General features: G+C 42.7%; 1 protein-coding gene across 1 annotated transcript; it reads left to right on the top strand.

Annotated features, from left to right (window-relative positions):
• Positions 1–9,674: 9,674 nt before the first annotated feature.
• asb4 (ankyrin repeat and SOCS box containing 4) lies at positions 9,675–25,481 on the top strand. The gene is made up of 5 exons (XM_033038163.1): positions 9,675–9,899; positions 18,654–18,953; positions 20,612–21,102; positions 23,272–23,385; positions 24,687–25,481. Exons 1-5 carry the CDS (start codon positions 9,722–9,724, stop codon positions 24,873–24,875), a joined length of 1,272 nt encoding a protein of 423 aa, XP_032894054.1. The 5' UTR covers positions 9,675–9,721; the 3' UTR covers positions 24,876–25,481.
• Positions 25,482–25,718: the final 237 nt, after the last annotated feature.

Here is a 25,718-nt window from a genome sequence, read left to right as displayed (position 1 = left end):
ATCACGGGAGACAGAAAACTGGGTCACAGTTAGGAAGGGCAACGGGCAGAGGCAGGGACTGGTGAGTACCCCGGTGGCTGTACACCTTGAAAATAAGTACTCATTTGTGAGTAAGGGTGGGGGAGACAGCCTACCTGGGGGCAGCGACAGCGGCCGGGCCTCTGGCATAAAGACCGGTCCTGTTGCTCAGAAGGGTAAGGAAAAGAAGAGGAGGGCAATTGTAATAGGGGACTCTATAGTCAGGGGGTCGGATAGGCGATTCGGTGGACGCAGACAAGAGACCCGGATGGTAGTTTGCCTCCCTGGTGCCAGGGTCAGGGATGTGTCTGAACGGGTCCAAGAAATCCTGAAATGGGAGGGAGAGGAGCCTGAAGTTGTGGTACATATAGGTACCAACGACATAGGTAAAAAAAGAGAAGAGGTCCTGAAAGAAGAATTTAGGGAGTTAGGTAGAGAGTTAAGGAGAAGGACTGCAAAGGTAACAATCTCAGGATTACTGCCTGTGCCACGCGACAGTGAGAGTAGGAATGGAGCGAGGTGGAGGATAAATGAGTGGATGAGGGACTGGTGCAGTGGGTATGGATTCAAGTTTCTAGATCATTGGGACCTCTTTTGGGGAAGGTGCGACCTGTACAGAAAGGACGGGTTGCACTTGAACTCGAGGGGGACCAATATCCTGGCGGGGAGATTTGCAAAGGCTACTGGGGAGACTTTAAACTAGTATGGTTGGGGGGAGGGACTCAAATTGGGAAAGCTAGCAGTCAGTGTGTGAGGCAGGAGACAGAGAATGGTAGCACTCTGACCCAAAATGTAGGGGAGAGAGAAGAAAAAGACAATAAACAGAGAATAAGAGAGGGTGGGTTTCTTAAATGTGTATATTTTAATGCTAGGAGCATTGTAAGAAAGGTGGATGAACTTAGAGCCTGGATTGACACCTGGAAGTATGATGTTGTGGCGATCAGTGAAACATGGTTGCAGGAGGGCTGTGATTGGAAACTAAATATTCCAGGATTTCGTTGCTTCAGGTGTGATAGAATTGGAGGGGCAAGAGGTGGAGGTGTTGCATTGCTTATCAGGGAAGATATTACAGCAGTGCTTTGGCAGGATAGATTAGAGGGCTCGTCTAGGGAGGCTATTTGGGTGGAACTGAGAAATGGGAAAGGGGTAGCAACACTTATAGGGGTGTATTATAGACCGCCAAATGGGGAGCGAGAATTGGAAGAGCAAATATGTAAGGAGATTGCAGATATTAGTAGTAAGCACAAGGTAGTGATTGTGGGAGATTTCAATTTTCCACACATAGACTGGGAAACACATTCTGTAAATGGGCTGGATGGGTTGGAGTTTGTAAAATGTGTGCAGGATAGTTTTTTGCAGCAATACATAGAAGTACCTACTAGAGAAGGGGCGGTGCTGGACCTCCTGTTAGGAAATGAGACGGGTCAGGTGGCAGAGGTATGCGTTGGGGAACAGTTCGGGACCAGTGATCACAATACCATTAGTTTCAATATAATTATGGAGAGGGTCAGAACTGGACCTAGGGTTGAGATTTTTGATTGGAGAAAGGCTAACTTTGAGGAGATGCGAAAGGATTTAAAAGGAGTAAATTGGGACATTTTGTTTTATGGGAAAGATGTGGAAGAGAAATGGAGTACATTTAAAGGTGAAAATTTAAGAGTACAGAATCTTTATGTCCCTGTTCGGTTGAAAGGAAATAGTAAAAATCGGAAAGAGCCATGGTTTTCAAGGGAAATTGGACACGGTTCGGAAAAAGAGGGAGATCTACAATAATTATAGGCAGCATGGAGTAAATGAGGTGCTTGAGGAGTATAAAGAATGTAAAAAGAATCTTAAGAAAGAAATTAGAAAAGCTAAAAGAAGATATGAGGTTGCTTTGGCAAGTAAGGTGAAAGTAAACCCAAAGGGTTTCTACAGCTATATTAATAGCAAAAGGATAACGAGGGATAAAATTGGTCCATTAGAGAGTCAGAGTGGACAGCTATCTGCAGAGCCAAAAGAGATGGGGGAGATATTGAACAATTTATTTTCTTTGGTATTCAACAAGGAGAAGGATATTGAATTATGTGAGGTAAGGGAAACAAGTAGAGTAGCTATGGAAACTATGAGATTCAAAGAAGAGGAAGTACTGACACTTTTGAGAAATATAAAAGTGGATAAGTCTCCAGGTCCGGACAGGATATTCCCTAGGACATTGAGGGAAGTTAGTATAGAAATAGCAGAGGCTATGACAGAAATATTTCAAATGTCATTAGAAACGGGAATAGTGCCGGAGGATTGGCGTACTGCGCATGTTGATCCATTGTTTAAAAAGGGGTCTAAGAGTAAACCTAGCAATTATAGACCTGTTAGTTTGACGTCAGTGGTGGGCAAATTAATGGAAAGGATACTTAGAGATAATATATATAAGCATCTGGATAAACAGGGTCTGATTAGCAACAGTCAACATGGATTTGTGCCTGGAAGGTCATGTTTGACTAATCTTCTTGAATTTTTTGAAGAGGTTACTCGGGAAATTGATGAGGGTAAAGCAGTGGATGTTGTATATGGACTTCAGTAAGGCCTTTGACAAGGTTCCTCATGGAAGGTTGGTTAAGAAGGTTCAATGGTTGGGTATTAATGGTGGAATAGCAAGATGGATTCAACAGTGGCTGAATGGGAGATGCCAGAGAGTAATGGTGGATGGTTGTTTGTCAGGTTGGAGGCCAGTGACTAGTGGGGTGCCACAGGGATCTGTGTTGGGTCCACTGTTGTTTGTCATGTACATCAATGATCTGGATGATGGTGTGGTAAATTGGATTAGTAAGTATGCAGATGCTACTAAGATCGGTGGGGTTGTGGATAATGAAGTAGATTTTCAAAGTCTACAGAGAGATTTATGCCAGTTGGAAGAGTGGACTGAAAGATGGCAGATGGAGTTTAATGCTGATAAGTGTGAGGTGCTACATCTTGGCAGGACAAATCAAAATAGGACGTACATGGTAAATGGTAGGGAATTGAAGAATGCAGGTGAACAGAGGGATCTGGGAATAACTGTGCACAGTTCCCTGAAAGTGGAATCTCATGTAGATAGGGTGGTAAAGAAAGCTTTTGGTGTGCTGGCCTTTATAAATCAGAGCATTGAGTATAGAAGTTGGGATGTAATGTTAAAATTGTACAAGGCATTGGTGAGGCCAATTCTGGAGTATGGTGTACAATTTTGGTCGCCTAATTATAGGAAGGATGTCAACAAAATAAAGAGAGTACAGAGGAGATTTACTAGAATGTTGCCTGGGTTTCAGCAACTAAGTTACAGAGAAAGGTTGAACAAGTTAGGGCTTTATTCTTTGGAGCGCAGAAGGTTAAGGGGGGACTTGATAGAGGTCTTTAAAATGATGAGAGGGTTAGACAGAGTTGACGTGGATAAGCTTTTCCCACTGAGAGTAGGGAAGATTCAAACAAGGGGACATGACTTGAGAATTAAGGGACAGAAGTTTAGGGGTAACATGAGGGGGAACTTCTTTACTCAGAGAGTGGTGGCTGTGTGGAATGAGCTTCCAGCGAAGGTGGTGGAGGCAAGTTCGTTTTTATCATTTAAAAATAAATTGGATAGTTATATGGACGGGAAAGGAATGGAGGGTTATGGTCTGAGCGCAGGTATATGGGACTAGGGGAGAATGCGTGTTCGGCATGGACTAGAAGGGTCGAGATGGCCTGTTTCCGTGCTGTAATTGTTATATGGTTATATGGTTATAATGTACTATTTGCCTTCTTTACTTATTAGAATTGTCTGCAAACTTTTTGTAATTCATGCACTGGAACACCGAGATCCCTCTGAACTTTACTCGTTTGCAGTTTTTTCCCCATTTAAATAATACTGTATTCTTCTTTTAATTGTTATTACACTTACGTGATCTCACGCTTCCCCACATTAAACACCATTTTCCAGATTTTTGCCTAATCACCAAATCAATCTATATCTAGCACAAAATCACAAAGTCATTATCACACGTGCCCTTCAAATTATTTTTGTATCATCAGGAAATTCATAAACAACTGCAAACAATTGCTGGAATACTCCACATCTAGATATAGCAATGTTACAACATTTTGAGATTTTAAAAATCAAGTTTGTAATTTATCCCATCAGATAAAGCATAAAAATAAGTTTAATTTGACACCTAATTCACTTTCATATCTCAAGTATTTAAAAAGTTATGGCCATTTTCATACTGGGAAATGAGCATCTTGTTCCCTATTGATTTTCTATGGACATAACAAAAAAGCTGTGATCGTGAACAGTCAAAAGCCCATAACTTTCTTAAAAATTAAGAGAACTGAATGAAATTTTCAGTTATCATAGATTGAAGCATTCTGAAACAAATATAAAATAATCTTACTTGGATGACCTGAAATTAAAGCATATAATTAGTTAGCTACCTAATTGTAGCTAATTTCAGACTTCAATTACTAGATCTAAACATCTATCCATTTCTTAATAAATGATTAACATTTTTAAATAGCCTAAATGTCCAAATAATATTCACAAATTATTCACAATAAAACATGATTTTTAAATCTCATTTACATTAATTTATAGGCCAAATGGAAGGAATTTAGTGTTTAATTGTTGTAAATAAATGCCCATTTAAATCAGCTTTCCAGTGGGTCCCTGTGGAACGCGCTGGTTTAGAACGTTCACATTGCGGTAGATTTGTGCCCCAAATGCCGAGAAAAATACTGCGGGATATAATGGGCCCAAATTGAGCTACTCGCAATATTAAACTTTGTATAAAGGGATCTTTAGAAGCCCTTTTTAATGTAAAAATATACAACCTAACTTCTGCTATTTGCTTTATGAGACCCTGCGGTTGCTGGCGGTCGCGGGTTTAGAGATTGATTTTTAAACTACTATAACTATTATTCAAGGCCTTTAAACCTAATAATAGCTTTTGCGACGGGGTCTTCCAGCGATTTTTCGTTAATAATTAACTAGGCTGAACATTTTCGATTGGAACAGCTTAGAGAAAATCGCGTTTTAAACCCGCCCCCTCTAAACGGCGCCAAAATCGCGCACACTTGCAGCGACAGATTTTCAACGACGCTTCAGGTAGGCTTTGCAACATACCTACTAGATACAAGATACAGGATAGATACAAGATACATTTATTTGTCACATGTATCAATTGGTACAGTGAAATGTGTGGTCGCCATACAGCCATACAAATAATAAAGAGCACAGAACATGAAAGTCTTTAACACAGACATCCCCACACAGCGGGGTCAAAATTTCCCACTGTGAGGGAAGGCTCCAAAAATTCAGTCATCCTCCTCTGTTGTCCTCCCGTGGTCGAGAGGCTACCAACCCCCCGCTGTCACCGCTACGGGTGGCCTGATGTTTAGGCCCGCTCGCCGGGGTGATGGAAGTCCAACGTCGGGACTGGAGGACATCCTCAGAGGCTTGGACATCCGAAACGGACACCTCCTACCGGAGTCCGCAGCTCCCGAAGTCCACAGGCCGCACTGGGCGGAGATTCAACGCTGGCGGCCCTCGGCAAAGTGTCCCAGGACTCTGCGATGTTGAAGTCAGCGCCGCCCGCGCTGGAAGCTCTACAAACCACAGCTCCGCGATGTTGGAGCAGCGGCCCAACACTCCAGAGCTTCAAACGGCGATCCCAGGTGAGGCATCGCCCGCTCTGCGGTGAATCCAGCGCTGCGCCGCCGCTGCTGAAGCTCTGGTCCGGTCCCCGGTCTCCAGCAGGAAAGGCCGCTCCAATCCAGGTGGTAGGCAGCGAGGAGGGGGGCAAGGATGCAACTCAGAAAATAGTCGCGTCCTCGCCAGGAAGTGACTGGGAAACCGTTTCCCCCTTACCCTACTCCCTCCCCCACATAGAAAAGCTAAAGAATCCCTAAAACAAACTTTTAGAACTGACTAATTTTTTTTTAAGACAGAAAAACAGACAGACTATAGGCAGAGGCTGCCATCAATGAGGCGCCTCTAGTGGCCCTCCTGCCTGAAAATGACCTATTTATTCCAACTCCAAGTGGGCATTTGTGGCAGTCCCCTGGGATGGTTCAGGTCCTATCTGGCAGACAGAACCATGCGGGTAAGCCTTGCTGACTTTGAATCCTCCTCCACTCCCTTGGTATATGGGGTTCCACAGGGCTCAATTTTAGGGCCCCTGCTCTTCTCCTTATACCTACTTCCTCTGGGCTCAATTTTAAGAAGGCATGGCATCTCCTTTCACTTTTATGCAGATGATAGCCAGTTATATATGCCACTCAGGAAAGAGGAAGACTATTCTCTAAAATCACTTCTGTCTTGTCTTGAGGACATTAAGTCCTGGATGGCCTTAAACTTTCTGGGACTTAATGAAGAGAAGACAGAGGTGATTTTGTTTGGCCCCAATGGCTGCCGTGAACCTCCCTTTGTTGACTTGGGTCCACTGGCATTGTCTGTAAAGCCAACCGTCTTGAACCTGGGTTTTAGGATGGACGGTGATTTTAAACTAGACAAACAAATAGGCGCGGTGGTTAAGTCCAGCTTCTTTCACCTAAGGAAGCTGGCAAAGGTGAAGCCCATTCTCGAGCGGGAGCATTTTGAAACAGTAATCCATGCCTTTATTACATCTAGGCTGGATTACTGTAACGCACTCTACTCTGGAGTCGCACGAGCTTCATTGGCTCGTCTCCAGCTTGTTCAAAATGCTGCCGCTCGCCTTTTGACTGGAACTCGAAAGAGGGAGCACATTACGCCAATTTTGGCCTCCCTACACTGGCTCCCAGTGCACTTTCGAGTTCATTTCAAAATTCTTTTATTTGTTTTTAAATCATTGAATGGGCTCGCCCCGCCTTACCTCTCTGAGCTGCTCCACCTATATGCTCCTGCCCGGTGCCTCAGGTCAGCTGATCAGCTGCTCCTTGAGGTACCAAGGTCTAAGCGGAAGCTCAGAGGGGATAGAGCCTTTTCTGTTGCTGCTCCGGCACTCTGGAACACCTTGCCGTTGCACATCAGACAGGCCCCCTCACTGTCCATCTTCAAATCCTCCCTAAAAACATATTTTTATTCTTTGGCTTTCGACACTGGCTGAGGCATTGCTCCTGTTTTTAGTGCTTTTAATGTCTTTTAATTTTTAGTGTGTTTTTTATAGTCCTTCGTTGTACGGTTTTTAATGGTTTTTAATTGTTTGTAATAGCTTTTTGTTCATGATTTCTCATGTACAGCACTTTGTGGCAACTGTAGTTGTTTAAAGTGCTTTATAAATAAAGTTATTATTATTATTATTATTATTATAACTCTTTGCTTTTAGGTTTTTTTAGTTTAGTTTAGAGATACAGCTCGGAAATAGAACCTTCGGCCAACCGAGTCCACAACGATCTGCGATCCCCAAACATTAACTCTACCCTACACACACTAGGGAGAATTTTACATTCATAACCAAGCCAATTAACCTACAAACCTGTACGTCTTTGGAGTGTGGGAAAAAACAGAAGATCTCAGAGAAAACCCATGCAGGTCACGGCGTGAACATACAAACTCTGTACAGACAGCTCCCAGTCAAGATCTGTTAATATGGGCTAAAATAGAGACATATAAAATGGAGTATCAGGGCATCTGCAAAACCTGTTTGGTCAATTTCTGTGCAAAGCTGAGTGCTGCAAAAGCTGCTTAGATTGCAGGGTCTTATTTTGAAATAAACTAGTTATTGCACTGAATTATCAAGGCCTCTTAAGGAGGGTTAACCCTGAATTAAGTATTCACATTTCTACATCCAGATTTAGACTCCATGAACTGGATATTAACAGGGACAGCTTATGTAGGCCAAGAGAGAGAGCAGAGTTTTGAATGGGAAGCACACAAATTGAAGAACTGTATCAAGATGCATCTACTGGTCCCAGAAGATTCTCCAGCCAGAATTCAGCTCGAATTACAGGTTTTGCATCCAGTCAAGATGCAAAGCAAGCACCAGCCCCAGGTAACCCTGATTCATGATCCTAATTCCAGTGAAATCAATCTGCAAATGGGCAAAGAGCTTTTGCAGACTGATCCCAATCCCAAGAGTATTTGTTTAGTTTCAGTTAGAGACACAGCACAGAAACAGTCCCTTCAGCCCACTGAGTCTTGTGCCGATCAGCGATCACCACACAATAACACTATCCTACACACTTGGGACAATTTACAGAAGCCAATTAACCTACAAACCTGTACGTCTTTGGAGTGTGGGAGGAAACTGGAGCACCCAGAGAAAACCCACGTGGTCACGGGGAGAACGTACAAACTTTACAGACAGCACCCGTAGTCAGGATGAAACCCGGATCTCTGCCGCTTTATTGCTGCTTTAGGGTTTCTATTTAGGGAACATGGTGGAGGGAGCAGGTTGGAGTACCTGTATATCCATGTTTCTTCTGCCAATGCTGTAAAGGTGCGTATCTTCTCTTTTAAACAGTCCTCCCTTCTCTCTGCTCCATATTTCTCAAGGCATCGTAACCTCGCCATGTCCCACACAGCATGGAACATCAGTTGAGCATTTTCAATGTGTCTAATTACCAATTGGCTCCCAGAATTAGATGGCTGCCTACTATCTGTCCCAGTGAAGCCTGGAAGAGGGCTGGTTGGACTCGAATTTCCAAATTTTTACCCTCAGATATGTTCAACCTATACATTTTGGCATGCTGAAATTTCTTGAATATAGCGTAGTTGAGGATTAGTTATGAACAAATAAATGAAGTTTACCAAAAAAGGGTAGATCATGGCTAAATGTACAACCTCCATATATTCTTGCTAACCTGCAGCATCCTTTCATCCCTCGTTTATCAAGAAGCAATCTTTCATCTGATTGATTGAAGAATACTGCTTAGCCCCTTCACATCTTCCCGGAACTCCCACCCAAAAAAAACAGTGCCATTCCTTTGCTGACAAGCATAGAACTAAACCAATCTGCTTAAACTTGCATTTGTGTTCAAGATACGAGACATTTCTGTTTCTGAAAATAAACAATTTTCCATTTTGAATAATGTATTTCAATCATCAACAAAATGAAACACATAACCTGCCGAGATAACAATACAATACAATGTTCAAAGGATCTGATAATAGGAAACAAGATTTGGTGATAAAAATGTGTATTGCATGAAATATTTTTACTACTATGTTACAAAGAATACAAAAAAATTATCATTGGAGCTCAATTAAAAAAAATACATATCATACTGATTACCTAGAAAATTACTTGACAAGCGTAGATTATATAACCTCTTATCTTGTCTGTCTGTGACGTAGCTGATTGCAGCCAAGTTCACAGGATGCAGATGCAAGGGTTGAATTCTGTTGATGCTGTAAAAATGGCATGAAGGAAGTAAACACTGCAAATAGACAGCAGCTGTTTCAACCTGGTGACCTGCCATCGAGGGTCCTAAAGTCATCCTCAAGAGCCCCTTGTTTTAGGAGATGGAAACCCTGATGGCTACAAATTATCCTCGTTGTGTGTGTGTCTCTGTTCGCGTGGTAAGGCCAGATGAGGAGAAGGTCAGAAAGTTTGGCAAAGCTTGTAAACTGTGATAACCTTTATGAAAGTTAGAACTATAAATAGGAAGGTCCACATGATTGACTTATAAGATTACACACATGGTGCAGACATGCCAAAGTGTTTGTGTTGCCAGTTTATCGCCAGCCCATTTATACATTAGGATTACGACGCTCAGCTAGCTCCGTGGTGTTTTGAACATGGAAAACGAGAGTTCTCAGGCCAAAGCTGCCAGAACACTCAAGGAAACATTTTTCCAGGTCTTGCTGAGCAATGATTACAATGCATTGAAGGAGATCCTGAGGCAAAAGAAGATAGATGTTGATACGGTTTTTGAAGTGGAAGATGAAGACATGATCCTGGCATCTTATAAACAAGGTACATATGTCTGAAGAACGGTCTCGACCCAAAACGTCACGCATTCCTTCTCTCCCGAGATGCTGCCTGTCCCATTGAGTTACTCCAGCACTTTGTGTCTATCTTCGGTTTAAACCAGCATCTGCAGTTTCTTCCTTTACATAAATTCAAAGTTTGGCTGGAAAGGCTAATAATCTGGGTGTATGCATTCAGGTTTTAAAATCCTACAAGAGTCTAGAATTTTTTTTCACAATTTTGTTTAAAATAAACGTTTGAGCAATTGGTATTATTAGTACAATACTTAATTTAGTAAGGTTGTTAAACTAAATATTTAAAAAGAATGATTTATTTGTCTTATTACTTCTAATGAAATTATTGCATGGATAGCTGCTTTGTTGATTCCATATAATCTTTGCAAAGTCAATTCACATTTACAATCCTGTTCCCACAATTAGTGAAACGTGAAACATCAAAGTTAGCGATGTGAACACATGACAGCCAAACAAGTATGTAATTTACCAAAAAAGGACAAAGATTGCTGAATGTAACTCAACTGGTCAAGCAGCCTCTCTGGAGAACATGGATAAGTGACATTTTCTTCTTCAGACTGATTGTAAGGGTGGGGGTAGGAGGGGAGAAAGCTGAAAGAGAAGAGACGCAGGCCATAAGGGGCGGGGGGGGGGGGGGGGGGGGGGGGGGGGGGGGGGGGGGGGGGGTGGCGTGGGGGGCTTCATAGGCAAATGGTTGGGACAAAGGAGGGAGATTAGACCAGAAGGCAGGAGACAAACAAATTAAAGAGATGAAAAATGTGGTCATGGAAAGGAATGCAGGAGGAGGGGGAGGGGAGGAGAGAAATAGGTGCAAGTCCAGATGGGGCACAGGGGAGGGGGGGAGAGGAGAGGGGGGTGGGGGAAGAAATTGCAAAATGGTTAAAAACCAGGAAATCTAGTAGGCATTGGCGGATCGAGCACAAGTGTTGAGCAAAAGGATTGCCGAGTCTACACTTGGTCTTGTCGATGTAACTTGTAAGATGTATTTTTCCAAGACATCTAAGGTACTAAATGCATTCTTATAAAGTGTTTCAAACAGTTTAGTACCTCCACAGCTTCATATAACAGGGCAGAGACTTACAGTATGATGGAGTGGGGTTCAACTGAGAGCAGTGGGACATGCAGATGACAATGACTGTTTTCTATTTTGCTCCAAAACTTTGCTTAAATTACAACAGTGGTTTAACATTACAATGGCTTTAAATCACATTATGATACCCTGAAGATGTGACTGGCGTAATTTCAATACAAGTCCTTTCTTTATAATGCAATATTTACTTGCAGGGCTTTTATAGAAAGCTCCCGGAGTGCGGATGCATATACATGACCAGGTTTAAACTGAAACCACTATCTTCTCCATAAGAAGATGGGAAGTAACTGGCTGTGCAACATCTTAAAAATATGTGAATGGAGGTGTGAAGTTGTATCCGTTTTTTCAAGTGTGCTACTCCTGAAATCAATTTCCAATTTGACAGAATGGCCACCTGTCACCTCAGTCATACAGCATGGAACATGGCCCTTCAGCCCAACTAGTCCATGCTGACCAGGATGCCCATCTATGCTAGCTCCACTGCTGACGTTTGGCCCATATCTCCCTCAATCTTTCTTATCCTTGGACATTTCCAAATGTCTTTTAAATGTTGTTACACTACCTGCCCCAACCACCTCCACTGGCAGGTACACAAAATTGCTGGAGGAACTCAGCGGGTGCAGCAGCATCTATGGAGCGAAGGAAATAGGCGACGTTTCGGGCCGAAATCCTTCTTCAGACTAATGGGGGGTGGGGAAAGAAAGAAGGAAAAAGGGAGGAGGAGGAGGAGCCCGAGGGCGGGCGGATGGGAGGGTGGGAGGAGACAGCTAGAGGGTGAAGGAAGGGGAGGAGACAGCACAGGCTAGCCAAATTGGGGGAATTCAATGTTGATGCCATAAGGGCGCAAGGACCCCAGACGGAATATGAGGTGCTGTTCCTCCAATTTCCGCTGTTGCTCACTCTGGCAATGGAGGAGACCCAGGACAGAGAGGTCGGATTGGGAATGGGAGGGGGAGTTGAAGTGCTGAGCCACCGGGAGGTCAGGTAGGTTATTGCGGACTGAGCGGAGGTGTTCGGCGAAACGGTCGCCCAACCTACGCTTGGTCTCACCGATGTAAATTAGCTGACATCTAGAGCAGCGGATGCAGTAGATGAGGTTGGAGGAGATACAGGTGAACCTTTGTCGCACCTGGAACGACTGCTTGGGACCTTGAATGGAGTCGAGGGGGGAGGTGAAGGGACAGGTGTTGCATTTCTTGCGGTTGCAACGGAAAGTGCCCGGGGAGGGGGTGGTGCGGGAGGGAAGGGAAGAATTGACGAGGGAGTTGCGGAGGGAGCGGTCTTTGCGGAAGGCAGACATGGGGGGAGATGGGAAGATGTGGCGAGTGGTGGGGTCACGTTGGAGGTGGCGGAAATGGCGGAGGATTATGTGTTGTATTTGCCGGCTGGTGGGGTGAAAGGTGAGGACCAGAGGGACTCTGTCCTTGTTGCGTGTGCGGGGATGGGGAGAGAGAGCAGTGTTACGGGGTATGGATGAGACCCTGGTGTGAGCCTCATCTATGGTGGCGGAGGGGAATCCCCGTTCCCTGAAGAACGAGGACATTTCCGATGCCCTGGTATGAAATGTCTCATCCTGGGAACAGATGCGGCGTAGGCGGAGGAATTGGGAGTAGGGGATGGAGTCTTTACAGGGGGCAGGGTGGGAAGACGTGTAGTCCAGATAGCCATGTGAGTCAGTGGGTTTGTAATGTATGTCGGTCAGGAGTCTGTCCCCTGCGATGGAGATGGTGAGGTCAAGGAATGGTAGGGAAGTGTCGGAAATCGTCCAGGTGTATTGGAGTGCCGGATGGAAGTTGGTGGTGAAGTGGATGAAGTCAGTCAGTTGTGTGTGGGTGCAGGAGGTGGCACCAAAGCAGTCGTCAATGTAGCGGAGGTAGAGGTCGGGGATGGGGCCCTGGTACGCATCGAACAAGGATTGTTCAACGTACCCGACAAAGAGGCAGGCGTAGCTGGGGCCCATGCGTGTGCCCATAGCTACGCCTTGTGTTTGGAGGAAATGGGAGGAGTCAAATGTAAAGTTATTGAGGGTGAGGACCAACTCCGCTAAGCGGAGGAGAGTGTCAGTGGCTGGGTAAAGGTTGCTCCTCTGGTCGAGGAAGAACCGGAGGGCTCTGAGGCCATCCTGGTGGGGGATGGAGGTGTAGAGTGACCGGACATCCATGGTGAAGATGAGGGGGTGAGGGCCCAGAGAGTGGAATGCGTGGAGGCGGCGGAGAGTGTCTGAGGTGTCTAGAACATAGGTGGGGAGGGATTTGACCAAGGGGGATAGGATGGAGTCAAGGTAACCTCTTCAAGGTACACCTCCACTGGCAGCTCGTTCCATGGACCTACTGCTCTGTGTGTGAAAAAGGTACCCCACAGGTTCCTATTAAATCTTTTTCCTCTCATCATAAACCTATATCCTATGGTTCTTGAATCCCCTCCATTGGGCAAAAGACCCTGTGCATTCACCCTATATACTCCCCTCATTATTTTATTGACCTGTATAAGATCACCCCTCAACCTCCTGCGCTGCAAGGAATAAAGTCCTGCTCAACATTTCCCTATAGCTCAGCCCCACAGGTTCTGGAAACACCCTCATAAACACCCTTCGATTTTCCAGCATCTGCAGTTCCTTCTTAAACACTCATAAATCATCTTTGCACTCTCAATCTCACCCAAACTGTTGATATACACCACAAACAGCAATGGTCCCATAACTGATCCCTGAGGTACACCTAGTCACAGGCCTCCAGTCTGAAAAACAGCCCTCCACCATCACCCTCTGCTTTTTTCCATGAAGCCAATTCTCTATCCAGTCGGCTAACTCGCTCTGGATCCCTTGTAATCTAACCTTCCAGAACAGCCTAGCACGCAGAACCTTGTCAAATGGCTTGCTGAAGTCCATATACACAATGTCTACAGATTTGTCAACGTTATTGATTACTTCTTCAAAAAAGGGGTTGGACAGGCTAGATGCAGGAAGATTGTTCCCGATGTTGGGGAAGTCCAGAACACGGGGTCACAGTTTAAGGATAAGGGGGAAGTCTTTTAGGACCGAGATGAGAAAAACATTTTTCACACACAGAGTGGTGAATCTGTGGAATTCTCTGCCACAGAAGGTAGTTGAGGCCAATTCATTGGCTAGATTTAAGAGGGAGTTTAGATGTGACACTTGTGGCTAAAGGGATCAGGGGGTATGGAGAGAAGGCAGGTACAGGATACTGAGTTGTATGATCAGCCATGATCTTATTGGATGGCGGTGCAGGCTCGAAGGGCCGAATGGCCTACTCCTGCACCTATTTTCTATGTTTCTATGTTGACAGAGCAAAGTCTTGATCCAGCAGCAAAAAGATCAAATACAATTGGAAACAAACCCTGCCTCACAACCGTAACAAAGTTTCAAAGGTTCAAAGGGTTCAAAGGTCTGTTTATTGTCACGTGTACCAATTAAGGCACAGTGAAACTCGAATTACATCTAATCATACAGAATCAGTCTATGCACACAATGGCACAAATTGTTTTCCACAATTCAGTCCCTCATCAATTGCCATTATCACCCCACCCCTCCACCGAAGCCACAGTAGTTCAGAATCCATGCCACAAACTCCTCTACCCATTACTTAGTCACCCTCCCACTCTATCACTTGGCCCTGTTCTCTCCCCACCACGCCTTTCCATTCACCATACTTCTATCATGCACTCTCTCTCCAGGACTAAACTGGACTGAATTGCAAGCAAGCACACACCACTTTAGTCCTAGGCTTGAGGTTCATTCATGGATACCAGGCCAGCAAAAGTTATTCTCCCATTGCCACCAAGCATAATCCTGGAGTTTATTTGGTGCAGGAAGGGAATTCGGATGCAAGACTCTGCGTGGCCCCTTGGGCAAGAGTGACCATAATATGGTTGAGTTCTTCATTAGGATGGAGAGTGACATAATTAATTCAGAAACAAGGGTTCTGAACTTAAAGAAAGGTAACTTTGAGGGTAAGAGACGTGAATTGGCCAAGGCAGACTGGCAATTGATTCTTAAAGGCATGACGGTGAATATGCAATGGAAGGCATTTAAAGGCTGCATTGATGAACTACAACAATTGTTCACCCCAGTTTGGCAAAAGAATAAATCAGGGAAGGTAGTGCATCCATGGATAACAAGGGAAATCAGGGATAGTATCAAAACAAAAGATGAAGCATACAAATTAGCCAGAAAAAGTAGCCTACCAGAGGACTGGGAGAAATTCAGAGTCCAGCAGAGGAGAACAAAGGGCTTAATTAGGAAAGGGAAAATAGATTATGAAAGAAAACTGGCAGGGAACATAAAAACTGAATGCAAAAGTTTTTATAGATATGTGAAGAGAAATAGATTAGTTAAAACAAATGTAGGTCCCTTGCAGTCAGAAACAGGTGAATTGATCATAGGGAACAAGGACATGGCAGACCAATTGAATAACTACTTTGGTTTTGTCTTCACTAAGGAAGACTTAATTAATCTGCCGGAAATAGCAGGGGACCGGGGGTCAAATGAGATGGAGGAACTGAGTGAAATCCAGGTTAGCCGGGAAGTGGTGTTAGGTAAATTGAATGGATTAAAGGCCGATAACTCCCCAGGGCCAGATAGGCTGCATCCCAGAGTACTTAAGGAAGTAGCCCCAGAAATAGTGGATGCATTAGTGATAATTTCTCAAAACTCTTTAGATTCTGGAGTAGTTACTGAGGATTGGAGGGTAGCTAATGTAACCCCACTTTTTAAAAAGGGAGAGAGAGATAAAACGGGGAATTACAGACCAGTTAGTCTAACATCGGTAGTGGGGAAACTGCTAGTCAATTATTAAGGATGGTATAGCAGCACATTTGGAAAGTGGTGAAATCATTGGACAAAGTCAGCATGGATTTATGAAAGGTAAATCATGTCTGACGAATCTTATAGAATGTTTTGAGGATATAACTAGTAGAGTGGATAAGGGAGAACCAGTGGATGTGTTATATCTGGACTTTCAGAAGGCTTTCGACAAGGTCTAACATAAGAGATTAGTATACAAACTTAAAGCACACGGTATTGGGGGTTAAGTATTGATGTGGATAGAGAACTGGCTGGCAGACGGGAAGCAAAGAGTAGGAGTAAACGGGTCCTTTTCAGAATGGCAGGCAGTGACTAGTGGGGTACCGCAAGGCTCAGTGCTGGGACCCCAGCTATTTACAATATATATTAATGATTTGGACGAGGGAATTGAATTGAATCTCCAAGTTTGCGGATGACACGAAGCTGGGGGGCAGTGTTAGCTGTGAGGAGGATGCTAGGAGGCTGCAAGATGACTTGGATAGGCTGGGTGAGTGGGCAAATGCATGGCAGATGCAGTATAATGTGGATAAATGTGAGGTTATCCACTTTGGTGGCAAAAACAGGAAAGTAGACTATTACCTGAATGGTGGCTGATTAGGAAAAGGGGAGATGCAACGAGACCTGGGTGTCATGGTACACCAGTCATTGAAAGTAGGCATGCAGGTGCAGCAGGCAGTGAATAAAGCGAATGGTATGTTAGCATTCATAGCAAAAGGATTTGAGTATAGGAGCAGGGAGGTTCTACTGCAGTTGTACAGGGTCTTGGTGAGACCACACCTGAAGTATTGCGTACAGTTTTGGTCCTAATCTGAGGAAGCTCATTCTTGCCATAGAGGGAGTACAGAGAAGGTTCACCAGACTGATTCCTGGGATGTCAGGAGTTTCATATGAAGAAAGACTGGATAGACTCGGCTTGTACTCGCTAGAATTTAGAAGATTGAGGGGGGATCTTATAGAAACTTACAACATTCTTAAGGGGTTGGACAGGCTAGATGCAGAAAGATTGTTCCCGATGTTGGGGAAGTCCAGAACAAGAGGTCACAGTTTAAGAATAAAGGGGAAATGTTTTAGGACTGGGATGAGAAAAAACATTTTTTACCCAGAGAGTGGTGAATCTCCGGAACTCTCAGCCACAGAATGTAGTTGAGATCAGTTCATTGGCTATATTTAAGAGGGAGTTAGATGTGGCCCTTGTGGCTAAAGGGATCAGGGGGTATGGAGAGAAAGCAGGTACAGGATACTGAGTTGGATGATCAGCCATGATCATATTGAATGGCGGTGCAGGCTCAAAGGGCCGAATGGCATACTCCTGCACCTATTTTCTATGTTTCTATGTAGTCCGCATTCACACTACAACAGTAGAACTTGTGAATATTGATGCAACGTGCATTTACAAGGAATTAAAACAGAAAATGCTTAAGAAACTCAAAAGGTCAGGAAGCATCTGCAGAGTAGGAAACAGAATTAACATTTCAAGTCAGTGACCTTTGATTCGAAAGAGGAACATTTAGAAAATGGGCATGTTCTCATTTGCAGAGAAGAGATGAAGTGAACAAAGAGATGCATGCAAGAATTAAAAGCTGAATGACAAATAAGGAATTTGTGCCAGTGGAGAGAGGTTGAAGTCTTGTTATGTGCAGAAAGTCTGAAGAAGGCTCCCTACCAGAAGATCACTTGTCTATTCCCTCTACAAATGCCATCTGATCCACTGAGTTCCTCCAGCACATTGTGTTTCGCAGAAAATCTTTTGTTTCTCTTTGTCAAAATAAAGGGCAAGCCATTTTGGACAAAAATTAGGACAAATTTCTTTGCTCAAAGGGTGGCGAATCTTTGCATTCTTCTAGGTGGTTCACTCACTGATTATAATCAAGATTGAGATTTCCAGTTATTAAAGGAATCGGTCGGTATTGGAAGAGAAAGCAGGAAATGGTGTTTGATGTAGAAGATCAGCCATGATTTTGTTGAATGTTGAAGCAAGTTTGAGAGGCTGAGAGTTGAATTTCTGGAAAGCTTCTGTATATTCTTTGTATTTATTTCCAACATAAGTTTTTTTTGCTTTAATATTAAAGCACTTCTAAAGAAAGTTTGGACAGGCAATTTCTAAAGCAAGCTGAGGCAAAACTTAATAGGAAATATCTGCTTCCCCAGCAGAGATGTTAAAAAAAAAGCAACATAAATTTAAAGTAACTGGTAAGAGCAATGGATGGAGAAATGGATTAACCTTTGCCATACATATATATATTTCAAAATTCATTGGTTTAAAGTATTGATATTCCCTGCAAGAATGCTCTAAAAATAATATCATAATCTAACCGGTTACAGACGTGAAGATACAATTTGGCTGCACAGAAATATAGTTGTATAGGTTTGTTTTTGTTTCTCTGCCCTAATACAACCTGTTGCCTGTATTCATTTTTATTTAAAAAAAAGACAGAAAAGAAAAGGAAACTTTAAGAATACTTTTCAACCTTACTTAAGGGTGGCACAGTGGTACAGCTGGTAGTGGAGCTGGCTCATAGCACCAGAGACCTGGGTTCGATCATGACCTCGGGTGCTGTCTATGTGGAGTTTGCATGTTCTCACTGTGACCAAGCAAATGTCATCTGGGTGCTCCAGTTTTCTCCCACATCCTAAAGATGTGCGAGTTTGTTGGGTTAGGGTTATTTGCCCCTAGTGTGTAAGGAGTAGATGTGAAAGTGGGATAACATTGAACTAGTGTAAACGGGGTGACTGATGGTTGATGTGGATTCGATGGGCAGAAAGGCCTGTTTCTAAATGACTATGAAATTAATGTTTTTGTTTCCCTTTTCCAGGTTACTGGCTACCAAGTTACAAATTAGGGAACTCCTGGGCAGCCGGCCTGCACTTAGCCGTGATGCTTGGTGACCTGAAGACCATTACAATGCTACTGAATCATAACGCCAGTATAAACTACCAACCGAATGGGAAAACGCCTTTACATGTTGCATGTGAGGTGAAAAACAGGGACTGTGTTAGCATTCTGTTGCACCATGGAGCCAAAGTAAACTCATTCTCACTGAGTGGACATACGCCGTTACATTTATGTAAAACCAAGGAGTCCATTGCATGTGCAAAACTCCTGATCTGGAACGGTGAGCTGCACAGAATGGATTTTCTTCATGACCTAAAAAAAGCAATACAAATATATTTAAAATTACAACAAAATAAAATGTGTTTTATCAAAAAACGTTAGGATTACTATGAAGTTCCCTTTATTGTCCATGCAATCTTCCATCTAGGCTTCAACTAGTGAATTAGTGAATGAGTGATATACAGTACATCAGTGATTTACAGCAACCTACAGTATATTTCTATTGAGTAGATAGACTCAAAATGCTGGAGTAACTCAGCGGGACAGGCAGCATCTCTGGAGAGAAGGAATGGGTGATGTTCCAGGTCAAGACCCTTCTCGACCCGAAACGTCACCCATTCCATCTCTCCAGAGATGCTGCCTGTCCCGATGAGTTGCTCCAGCATTTTGTGTCTATCTTCGGTTAAAACCAGCATCTGCAGTTCTTTTCTACACATTTCTATTGAGTAGCCTCAACTGCCTGTTTTCTAGTGTCATAATTAGGAACAGGTCATTCCAAGGAAAAATGTAGATAATTGTGCCATAAATCAGATAATTCCATGCAATTTATGGCTTACCTTAGACCATATTAGACACAAAAAAATGATAGCTTATACACCGACATATATAAAAAGATTACTTTTTCTAGTTTATAAATTTGCCTGTATAAAATTAAACTCAATCTAATTATTTAAACATTTTCCCTTCTAGAATTAACAGTAAGTTTACTGTAATTGAAACTTAGCAACAGGCCCTAGCCCATACTGATCATGATGCAATTACTTGTCTATGCTTATTCTATTTACCAGTACTTGGTCCATATCCTGTGTTGCCAATCCAAGTGCTCATCCAGATACTTACTAAATGTTGTGAGTCTTTGTTTCTACCATCACATTCTCAGGCATTGCATTCCAAATTTTATTCCTTATATCCCCGCTAAACCTCCTATCATATAACCATATAACCATATAACAATTACAGCACGGAAACAGGCCATCTCGGCCCTACAAGTCCGTGCCGAACAACTTTTTCCCCTTAGTCCCACCTGCCTGCACTCATACCATAACCCTCCATTCCCTTCTCATCCATATGCCTATCCAATTTATTTTTAAATGATACCAACGAACCTGCCTCCACCACTTCCACTGGAAGCTCATTCCACACCGCTACCACTCTCTGAGTAAAGAAGTTCCCCCTCATGTTACCCCTAAACGTCTATCCCTTTGATCTGAAAGTAAAATAGATATATCCAAAGCAACAGGCTTATGCCAAATGTAACTAAGGTCTTTGGGGAAAGAGTAGCATTGATATTTTGGAATTTGCCGATGGCTGCAACTTATGAGATGTGTAAAACAAAACAACAAATAAATTAAAAAGAACTGCAAATGTTATGAATCTGAAACAACAGCTAACATTATATTATGAATAGTACTCAGGTTTGTCAGCAAACAAAAGTAAAACAGGCAGGTTCGTATTTGAAGTCCGGACTTAGTGGCTATTGGAGGGTTTTATCTACCATTTCATATTTCATTTGTTAATGTTTTGTTGAGTACTTCCAGAGTTTCTATTTCCAGTCAAGGAATTAAATCAATTTGTGATGCTTTGATTTTATCAGTTGCTTTGGCAAGACACAAATGCTTTGAAGATGAAAGGCAATCTCTCACACTTGATTTTTAACAGGCGCAAAGTTGAATCTTCAGACTGAGAATGACTATAAAGAGACACCACTGCACATAGCCGCCCGTTTCGGTGTATCTGAACTAGTGGCACTTTATGTTGACCATGGAGCCAATGTTGACAGTGTCAATATCTATATGGAAACGCCGCTCATTGCCGCTATTTACTGGGCACTAGACATGAAAGAACAACAATACAGCATAAACCATCATCGGATTTGTAGAATGCTAATAGACTATGGAGCTTCTGTAAATGCTCGAGAACGGGATTTTAAGTCTCCACTTCACAAAGCTGCATGGAATTGTGACCACCTACTTCTACAGATGTTGTTAGAATCAGGTGCTTTTGCTGGTTCAATGGATGTTAATGGTTGTGCCCCACTTCAATACCTCATGAAGGTGACAGCAGTACGACCAGCAGCAAAGCCAGAGATTTGTTATCAACTGTTGCTCAACCATGGGGCTGCAAGGATCTACCCTCCCCAATTTCACAAGGTAGGAATGCAAATTACATTCCAACATGTCAATAGGATTGTTATTCTAAATACCTGTTGAATTATTATTGAACAAAGTTAACAGAAATTAGTGTTTATATACATACTTAATACGTTTGTAAGGTATTAGTTTAACTCAAAAGTCAAGTGCCATGTGAGAAAAGATGAAATAGTCCATTTTGGCAGAAAAATATTATATTTTATTATATCAATAGCACCTATATGGTGAGATCATGCAGGCTTTTGAAATGCAGTGTATCCTGGGGCATGGTCCAAAAAACTAGTATTCAGGTTCAGCAAGTAATTAGGAAATCTAATAGGCTTGATTATTACTTGGGGAATTGATACAAGAGTAGGAATGTTTTGCTTCAGCTTTATACGCATTGATGAGACCACATCTAGCACGCTGTGTACAACACAGCTTATTTAACGAAGATGCTAGCATACTACAGGTTGAACACCGATTTTCCGGCAACTATAATCCGGACAAAATTCCGAAAGCTCAGTTGAAATTCCCTGAGTGACCACAGATGGATTTCTAAACTAAATGTGAATGGAATGACTTGTCGACCCATCCCCAACTCCCACCGTCTTCCTGGCCATTGGCTTATGACGCTACTCCCGACTCGCACAGTGCACCAGTGAGCCCGTCTCACCTGCTGCTGTTTCTGGCCTTTGGCAGTGGCTTTATCCTCACCCGGCTCGACCACCACCGCCAACTAGTCCCGTCACTCGGTCCACACAGCCTCTCCCCCCCCCCCCTCCCCTTCTCCCCCCCCCCATTCTCCCCCCCTTCTCCCCCCTCCGTCTGGAGGAACCAAGGGGGTGCTGGAAAATCAGTGTTCAACCTGAGAAAAAATCAAAATATGTTAACTAGACTAACACCTGGATTGGGGAGAATGTGTTATGAAGGAATGTGTTATGATATGTGTTGTCTCCGACCTGCACGAGATAACCACTGATGAGGTGTTTGCGCAGTAATCAACCAGAACCAGAACCAGAACCAGGGTTTGGCAAGCTAGGTTAATGAGAGGTGTCTTTACCAAAGCATAAAGGATTTATAAGATTTATAAGTGGACGTGGACAGGAATTTTCTTCTTCTCGGAGAATGTACGTAGATCTAGAGGCCACTTTTAAAAGTAAAGGCGTTGGAGAGTTTCAGTTTTTGAACACATTTGATTTTTCTAACACTTGCTTGCATGTCTTGAGAGTAGTAGCAGATATTGTTCAGTGCAAACTGTTTTATTTAACGCGACTGATATCTGTGTTGTTTTGTCTGCATTAGGTCCAATTACTGTTGGCATGGGCTACTTTTTTGTTAGCCGAGGTTTGATTATTTGGAACATTTGATATTGGATTGAATTTACAATAAACTGGCTTTGCATCTGGTCTGCTGTGAATGCTGGCAATCTATTCTACTGTACTTGCGAAGGTTTCTCCAAAGATGAGGTGTTGCATTTTGGTAGGTTGAATGTAAGGGGAAAGTATACAGCGAATAGAAAGAACCTGAACAGCATTGATGTGCAAAGGGATAGTGGGATCCAAGTCCATAACTTTCTTAAAATGGCAACACAAGCAGATAGAGTGGTAAAGATGGTATACGGTATGCTTGCCTTCATTGGTCGGGCATTAAGTATAAGATGCAGCTCTATAAGACTTTGGTTATGCCACATTTTAAGTCATGCATGCATTCTTGGTTGCCTCATGAAGGATGTGGAGGCTTTGGGAAAGGGTGCAGGAGAGTTTTACCAGAATGCTGCCTGGATTAGCTACAAGGAGAGGGTGGGAAATTTTGAGAATATGAGGAGAGACCTGAAAGAGTTATATAAAGTTTTGAGAGACTTTGATAGGGTAGCCAGCCAGAACTATTTCCCAGAGTGGAAATGTCAAAGATGAGAAGGCACAACTTTGGAGGTAAATACAATGTTTAAGAGGCTTTTAGTTAGGCACATGGATGCGTAGAGAATTGGGGGATATTTATCACAGCAGGCTGATGAGATTAGTTCATCTTGGCATCATGTTCGCCACAGACTCATGGGCCTGTTCCTGTTCTATAATTCCATGTTATATCATTATACCTTTCCAATCATGAACCAAGGAGCAACTTTGAAGCATTCTCCATTAAATTAAATCAAAAGGCTAACAGAGTACTTCTTGTGTGAATATTTAGGTTCTACAATCATGCTGTGCCAGTCCAAAGGCGGTTGAAGTCCTGGTCAATTCTTACGAATCAATTCATTCTACGCGAAAATGGAGAAGTGTTATACCTGATGATATTTTAGAGGTAATTCTGTTTGACTTCTGATTCCTGTAAATAATCCCAAATTTACCAAGAATGATCAGATTGAAGACAATGGTGTCTGCAAGGTAGATACCAGCAAGACCAACACAATTAAATGCATATTTACCCCTTGCTCAGTATTAGACAGATACCGAATATTTAGCTATATTTGTGTTATTTTGTAATAAAAGTGAAGCTTTATTGATGTTAGTGACCACTTCGACCCCACATTGCAGTCAATGGCAGTTATGACTGAGGAAACGCTACCAGTCTTGTCAGGTGGTGGGAATAAAAATAGGTGAAAGACTTTGGAAAATAATTTACTTTCTGCTATGTAATTATGATGCTTCCCACTGTGTGTTGTGCTTGGGTCAAATTTGGGTAACTATGCTTCATTACTTGAGCTCACTCATTTAAATACGAATGGTCAATAGCTCTGTTAAATTACAAGCATTGCCAAAATGAAAGTTCACATTGGCATTTTAACCGTTTTATTGATTTATCCTGCTACCTTTAATGATTTAAGATCCAATGTCTCCACATCCATATTATTCTTGTGCCTGACCTGCTGAGTTCCTTCACAGTTTTTTTTTTGCTTACAATTCCAGCATTTGCAATCTGCAGCCATCTACAGTGTTCTTTTTCTATTTATGGCTATTGATGTAGAATAAATGAAGGATAACTATTTAGGAAACTGTCCTCCGACTAGTAGATTTGCAGTTATGAAATAATTTGCTAGAAATAAAATAACACATGCAAATTATAAACATGTTACTGCCAAACATACTTGTAGTGAAATAAGATGTCTGCATCGTATTCTGTCCATTTCAATTTAGTTAGAACAGACGCATTATATATATCTCCTGTGTCATACTCTGGCAACACGTAATTAACAGGTAATCAAAGTGATCAAAATTATTATGCTTAAAGTAGTGACGAAGCAAGATTTAAATCAAAAGCGTGATTATTTGCAGGAAATATAAGGTAACAATCACATCAATAAACAGGTCATCCTCTTAAATCAGGAAAATATTTCCCCTAGCTAAAAACCATAAACCATAGAACATTTAGAAACTAAACATGGGGCAACTGCAACAGCACCATCAAGTCTGAACAGGCATCGAATATAATGAAACAAATGCAGGAAACATGAAGCTGAAAGCGCACTTTGCACAGAGAACTCCAGCTTGTTCTCCACCCACTCTGCCTCTCCCATAATTGTATCACATCAATCACCTCCCCATTTGGTAACTCTTGATCTAGAAAACCAGTCTGAGACCCACAATGTTCCTTTGATTTTTCAGCAACATTCAGCGTTTTATAAATCTCTGTTCGACGTCTGTGGAAGATCACCCCGCTCTCTGGTGCACTTGGCTCGATGTACTATTCGGAGAGTGTTACGAGCAAGGTGTTACAGTGCCGTGCCAAAACTTCTCATCCCACATCGACTTAAACAATATATTTTATTAGAGCCAGAAGGTGTGATGTACTGAACATCAGAATTCCATTTTAACTTTAATGTGAGTATGTTCACACTTACAAAAGAGTTAATGAACGTTTTAATCTTCACTTATTAACATTAAAATCCTCCTCAATTAAATCAACACATTGAACACATCTAAGGGCACTTGTTTTGCTGTTAGCTGCAAAGGAAGCTTGTTTTCCTGCTGTTATGCTTTTACAAACTTTCTGTGAGCTTTTGACCAGGAACATAATCTAGAAGGCCTTTGAGGTGATCTTCTGTAACAGTACTGATACTCTACCCCGCCTAGCGCAGCTGGTCCTTACCCGTAACAACTTTTCATTTCACTCCTCCCATTTCCTCCAAATACAAGGCGTAGCTATGGGCACGCACAAGGGCCCAAGCTATGACCGCCTCTTTGTAGGGTACGTCGAACAATTCTTGCTCGAGGCGTACCGTGGCCCTATCCCCAAACTCTACCTCCTCAACATCGACGACTGCATTGGTGCTACCTCCTGCACCCATACAGAACTCACTGACTTCATCCATTTCACCACTAACTTCCATCCGGCACTCAAATACACCTGGACCATTTCCGACATCTCCCTACCGTTTCTAGACCTCACTATGTCCATCGCAGGTGACAGACTACTGACCAACTTCTAATATAAACCAACTGACTCCCATGGCTATCTCGACTACACTTCTTCCCACCCTGCTTCCTGTAAGGACTAATACAGAACAGAACAGAACAGATCAGTGTGACCATATATCAATGAATATATATATACACGACCCTTCATCAGACTCGACCCGAAATGTCACCCATACCTTATCTCCAGAGACGCTGCCTGTCCCATTGAGTTACTCCAGG

Source organism: Amblyraja radiata, chromosome 2 (genome assembly GCF_010909765.2).
Source record: "Amblyraja radiata isolate CabotCenter1 chromosome 2, sAmbRad1.1.pri, whole genome shotgun sequence".
NCBI classification, from domain to species: Eukaryota; Metazoa; Chordata; class Chondrichthyes; order Rajiformes; family Rajidae; genus Amblyraja; species Amblyraja radiata.
This window is presented reverse-complemented; position numbering and strand designations above follow the sequence as displayed.

Excerpts from the sequence above, each read along its gene's own strand:
- asb4 (XM_033038163.1), top strand. The coding sequence starts at position 9,722 with ATGGAAAACGAGAGTTCTCAGGCCAAAGCTGCCAGAACACTCAAGGAA. Across the intron at positions 18,954-20,611 it reads AAAACTCCTGATCTGGAACG|GCGCAAAGTTGAATCTTCAG; the intron begins GTGAGCTGCACA and ends GATTTTTAACAG. Across the intron at positions 23,386-24,686 it reads TACCTGATGATATTTTAGAG|CAACATTCAGCGTTTTATAA; the intron begins GTAATTCTGTTT and ends TTGATTTTTCAG.